Here is a 5,215-nt window from a genome sequence, read left to right as displayed (position 1 = left end):
ATTGTATTCTCTCGCGAGTGGTTCTGGCCAAAGCACACCTCATCCTCGAGTCTCGTGGAAGACCACCTTCTGGGGCACGTCTGGCGTCAATCACAGTGCTAATGAGAGGCCGTGTGTGAGGAAACGAGTCCGCGAAAGAGTATCAACATTCACGAGGCAGTGATTAATCGTCAATTTGCAAGTTTGTGCGTGTGCGTGTGTGTGTTTGTTTGGAATATGAAGTGAAGTTGATGTTCCGAAGATGCTCAATCAAGGGACAATTCTCACGATCGTGACGACTCTTGTCACTGTCAGTTGCGCATACGATCAGGATTACGTGGCACAGAAGCGTCCAATCTATCTGGAATCCGAGGTGGGATCCTACGTGGTGTTCAACTGTCGCCTGGACTTCCCACTGGACACCCCAATTCCCTATGTTCTGCACTGGATCAAAGACGTGAGCGACCTTTCTCCGACCTCTTTCACTCACAAATTTCCCTTAGCCAATTCCCGCTCGTCTGAATTGGATAATGAGAGCGAAGGTGGACAATTGGCTCCACTTGATTATATAATGTGCACATTTTGCGTCGACGAAAGCTCATCTCTCTCCCGCACTCTATCTTTCTCACTCTCGCAACACGCAAAGTGCGGTCGCGAGAGTGGCTTTCGATGCACGTGATGCTGCATTTCGCTAATTCTATGATGTGACCGATTCATTAGAGCCACAGGGAAGTGTGACACTCAGCTCGTGCCTCCGTTTTGCACCTTGGCGGAGCCAAAGAGCGCCACCAGGCGCCTCCACTGCCAGTGGGGGCGCCTGGTCTCGGCGCTGTCGAGATTCAGCCGCAGAGGAAATGGCAAAATTGCATGAAATGCAATTAGTGATAACGAAATTAGTGGGTTAATTGGACATGGTGTGCTTTTATAGTGATTTAAATGTACTGTCGCTGCATAGTTTGAATGCGACGGATTTTGCCAGGGGATAAAATTGTTGTGAAGTGAATTTCGTTTCGGAATAACATTATCATAAATGTTTATCTTATGTCAAGGAAGAGCATCTCAGTACAAATAGACTTGCAAATAGATGAATTGTCACATTAAATAGAATTTTTCCTAGTCTTATTCTTTTATACATTGAGTGGTAGAATAATAGACATGAAAAGTGTAATTTTTCTTGTCAGTAGAAAACACAGAAATGCATTTTCAAGATTATTCAATGAATACACGAAGATAATTTTATTTGCAATTGCCATTCCTAGAACAATTAAGTTGATTTCCTGTTCTAATATAGGCTAAGTCGCAGATAATAATAGCCGGTCAATTGAAATTGCAAATGCACTCTTTCTCCATGTACGGATAATTTATTGGCGCATTCGATTGTAGTGAAAGTCTTTTGCAATTTGGCATTTTGGGTTACAGAAGAAGACAGGATTGGAAACTCTTGAAATTTCAGCGATATAGGCCTTCTAATTGGTACTTGAGGTCACCATCCAATTGCTACTAATGGGCAATATCTCATCTTTCCAGTCTTAATTTAATCTGTCACTCACACAACCACACTCAGCGACACTAATTAAGCTCGGCACATTCATCATCAAAGCCCAGAGCCACGCAGCATCTCTGCACTTCCGTGGAAACTCAATCGATTTCACGCCGGATGTCAACTGCACCCATTCTGAGGATGCCCAGAGTGTTGACACTGTGAGCATTTTGGGCGCAATTGCTCTCATTTGGCCTCTTTGTGTCGCGCAAAGAGAGTGAATTATGGGGAATTTGTGTCACTCTAATGCTAATAATTCAATTGAGGAGACGGCACTAAGCTTAAGTCTCCTCGAAAGAAGTCAACACTTCCATTTTGTTCATGCCAAATGCACTTTTCACTGCCTTTTTTTCCTGTTCAAGACTTGAATATAAAGATAATTTTTGCAAGGGCGACCTTTTGAGTGAATAATTGTAAAAACTACGGCGAACAAAGGCGCTCATTGTTCGCGCAACAATGGAAAGAATCAGTGAAGAGATCTGGAAAAATGCATTTTCTTTGGGCATCAGCTGTAATTTTGCATGACAAACGGAACAGTGCGGAAGCAAATTAAACAGAATGAAAGCTCTTGAAAGCTCCGTTGTGTATTGTTGCATTAGATATTGATTCTCCTTCAGGGCGAGTAAAGGAGAGCCCTAGAGATATTTGCATTTAATTGAATTTTCCGTTACATTGAATCTCCGGAGATAAACAAGCTGGATTATATTGTATTGGAAGTGCAGGGAATTTATTATGCTTAATGGTGAAATTGAATTTGCAGGGCAAAAATGTCTTTTCGTGGTACGACGGAGAACTTTCGGCGTCCAGCAACTTCATTGGCCGCATAAATCTGCTGGACAATGAGTATGGTCTCGGGAAGGCATCTGTGAATCTCACAGCCTTGCGGGAGTCTGACGGTGGATGGTATCAGTGCAAAGTGATCTTCCCCAATCGGACTCCCAGTACTCGTGGCAACGGCACGTGGTTTCATCTCACCGTTGACGGACGTCACAATCTGCTGAAAGTTCCTCCTATCAATCTAACCGTCATTGAGGGTGACGACGCCTTCTTCCACTGCACACTCAAGCATCCAGACACATCCAGGGTTCAGTGGAGACAGCGAAATGTCCTCATCAGCGATTTACCACATCTCCAGAGTCGCTCTCAAATAATGCCCGATGGAAATCTGCGCATCAGTCCGACAACAATGAGCGATATTGGAGATTACTTCTGTGAGATCACTGATGATCTCAGGAATGAGAAGCAACTCGCCAGGGCGTATCTCAATGTCGAATGTGAGTTCGCGACTTTTATATACCACAAATCTTTTATTCTTGACCATGATTGTCTTGTTTTGCAGATAAAGCCAAAGTAATCTACGCTCCTCCTGAAGTTTATCTGCCATACGGACAGCAGGCCATTCTCGACTGTCACTTCCGTGCCAATCCACCGCTGACGAATCTTCGCTGGGAGAAGGATGGCTTCCTCTTCGATCCCTACAATGTTCAAGTGAGTCCCTTGAGGGAAGCCATTGATGTGCATATAGTAATTTGAAGATTCCTCGCAGGGGGTTTTCTACAAGAGGAACGGAAGTCTCTTCTTCAGCAAAGTCGACGATTCCCATGCTGGAGTTTACCAATGTCAACCATTTAATGCCTTGGGAACGGATGGAAAGAGTCCCTTGATAAACGTTATTGTTCAGCATCCTCCAATTCTGACAGTGAAACCGAAGCCAGTCTACATTCACAAGCTGGGCGACACTGTGGAAATGACGTGCGATGCCAGGGACAGAAAAGGACTTCACAGGCCTATAATTCACTGGACAAGGGTAAGACTTTTTGAGGGCTGATGAAAGAAAACTCAATGATTTGCGATGTTGCAGAAGGATGGCGTTCCTCTGCCCTATGATCGATTCTCCACTGAAGGTGGGAATCTCACCATTGAGAAAATTGTGGAGAGCGACAGAGGAATCTATCAGTGTTCTGTTACAAATGAAGCCGCCACAGTTACAGCAGACACTGAGCTTTTGGTAAGTCGAGAGCAAGATAATGTATGCTTTCTCTCTGATCACCTTCAATTGCCATACAGATCGAGAATGTGGCCCCTCGGCCGCCCTTCAACTTGACCGCCAACAGCACTGATACGAGAATCACCCTCAAGTGGATTCCGGGAAGTAAGACATCTTCACTTTCTCCGCGCCAATTTATTCATTGAGCATTGTGAATCTTTCTCTCTTTCGTCTATTTTCAGGCGTCGCCAGACCCAGTATCACATATATAATTTGGTACCGACTGGCTGAGGTGTGTTGAAGTGTTTCTCAAGTATTTTAAGCATAGACACTGCATGAGTATGTTGAATAATTTCCATACTTCCAGGCTGCAGAGTGGAGAACGCTCAAAGTGCCCTCGAGGAGTACAATGGAGGCCACAGTGACTAATTTGGAGCCAGGCAAGGAGTATGAATTCATGGTTCTCGGACAGGACAACTATGGGGATGGGGTCTTCAGCAAGGCATTCAGATATTTCACGAAACGTGAGTGCTTGATCAGGAATATATATATATTAATATATCTGGCTGATTTGCACTTTCTTCCAGCGCGAGAGTTCAAAGACGCCCAACAATATCGAGATCCTATTCACCAGTTCATACAAATTGGGCCTCCTCGGAATCTGAGCGTAGATCAGACACCGGATGGCAACTACTTGGTAACGTGGGATGCCCCGGAATATGGGAAGGAGATGCTGAGAATCTACGTGGTGCGCTGGTGGCTTGAACCCAGGCACAGCCTCCACGGCACCGCTGAGACACGCAACACGGAGTACCTGGTGAGTCAGCTGGACGAGGATGAGCTGTACATCTTCCAGGTCTTCTCACTCTCCACCTCTGACTACGAGGCGGGAAGCAATGAGTTCGAGATCTACGTGCCGCCGTACAGAAGGATGCGCGCCATCGCGATAGGCACAGCCGCAGGGCTTATGTTCCTTCTCGTGGCCCTTCTGGTCTTTGTCTACATGCGGAGGAAGTGGTTTGGCAGCATTCACAGCAGCATCGAGAAGATTGGTCACTGAGGACACACAGAGAATTGGACAAAAAATCATCAACAATTAATTTCAACTTCTTTCAAATTCTCCTTCGTTGACTCACGTCTTCAACTCTCTTGGTTCTTCACCTCTTTTTTACGTTACCATTGTAAATCATTGTATTGAGAGAATATTCGTGGAGTTTTTGTACCCCCAAATATAAAGTATGAGATGTGAGGTAATTTTGCAGAGGAATAAAGTTCAAAGTCAAGGACTTTTCTACGAACAGTTCTTGAGGCAAATTCAATTTAGCACTTTACATCGGCTTCATTTTCCTAGAATCACTCTGTCGCAGATGTTATATTTTCACTTATTATGGAAGTAACGTTTTAGCGATTATGTGACAATTTTCTTCTCTAATAACTGTCCTAACACGCGATTTCACTTGAGTTCTCTCGTGCGATTTTTTGCGCAATACACCAATTACAGCTGGAATTGAATTTATATGCAAATGATTAGTAAATTGCATAAAGAAAAATTTCTTTTCTCCAACATTTCGTTTTCTGACTACAGCTCTTAATCAGTATCTTGGAATTTTTTGGTAGCAATCAATCTTCGAAAGTGTATCAAGAGATTAGGAAGTTATCTGAAGAAGTTTACGATGCTGCCGTAAGTGGATCAGTAGGTTTGTGGTGAG

At 44.1% G+C, this 5,215-nt stretch overlaps 1 protein-coding gene across 1 annotated transcript; it reads left to right on the top strand.

Annotated features, from left to right (window-relative positions):
* LOC132259315 (protein borderless) lies at positions 1–4,971 on the top strand. The gene is made up of 9 exons (XM_059756887.1): positions 1–436; positions 2,280–2,793; positions 2,859–3,007; positions 3,066–3,326; positions 3,381–3,527; positions 3,587–3,671; positions 3,749–3,798; positions 3,874–4,030; positions 4,094–4,971. Exons 1-9 carry the CDS (start codon positions 242–244, stop codon positions 4,564–4,566), a joined length of 2,031 nt encoding a protein of 676 aa, XP_059612870.1. The 5' UTR covers positions 1–241; the 3' UTR covers positions 4,567–4,971.
* Positions 4,972–5,215: the final 244 nt, after the last annotated feature.

Source organism: Phlebotomus argentipes, unplaced genomic scaffold (genome assembly GCF_947086385.1).
Source record: "Phlebotomus argentipes unplaced genomic scaffold, Phlebotomus argentipes genome assembly scaffold_18, whole genome shotgun sequence".
Taxonomy (NCBI): domain Eukaryota; kingdom Metazoa; phylum Arthropoda; class Insecta; order Diptera; family Psychodidae; genus Phlebotomus; species Phlebotomus argentipes.
The sequence above is the reverse complement of the archived record's forward strand: the minus strand, read 5'-3'. Positions and strand labels throughout refer to the sequence as shown.

Coding starts and splice junctions, on each gene's coding strand:
- LOC132259315 (XM_059756887.1), top strand. CDS start 242: ATGCTCAATCAAGGGACAATTCTCACGATCGTGACGACTCTTGTCACT. Junction 3,008..3,065: donor TCGATCCCTACAATGTTCAA/GTGAGTCCCTTG, acceptor GATTCCTCGCAG/GGGGTTTTCTACAAGAGGAA. Junction 3,672..3,748: donor CCTCAAGTGGATTCCGGGAA/GTAAGACATCTT, acceptor GTCTATTTTCAG/GCGTCGCCAGACCCAGTATC.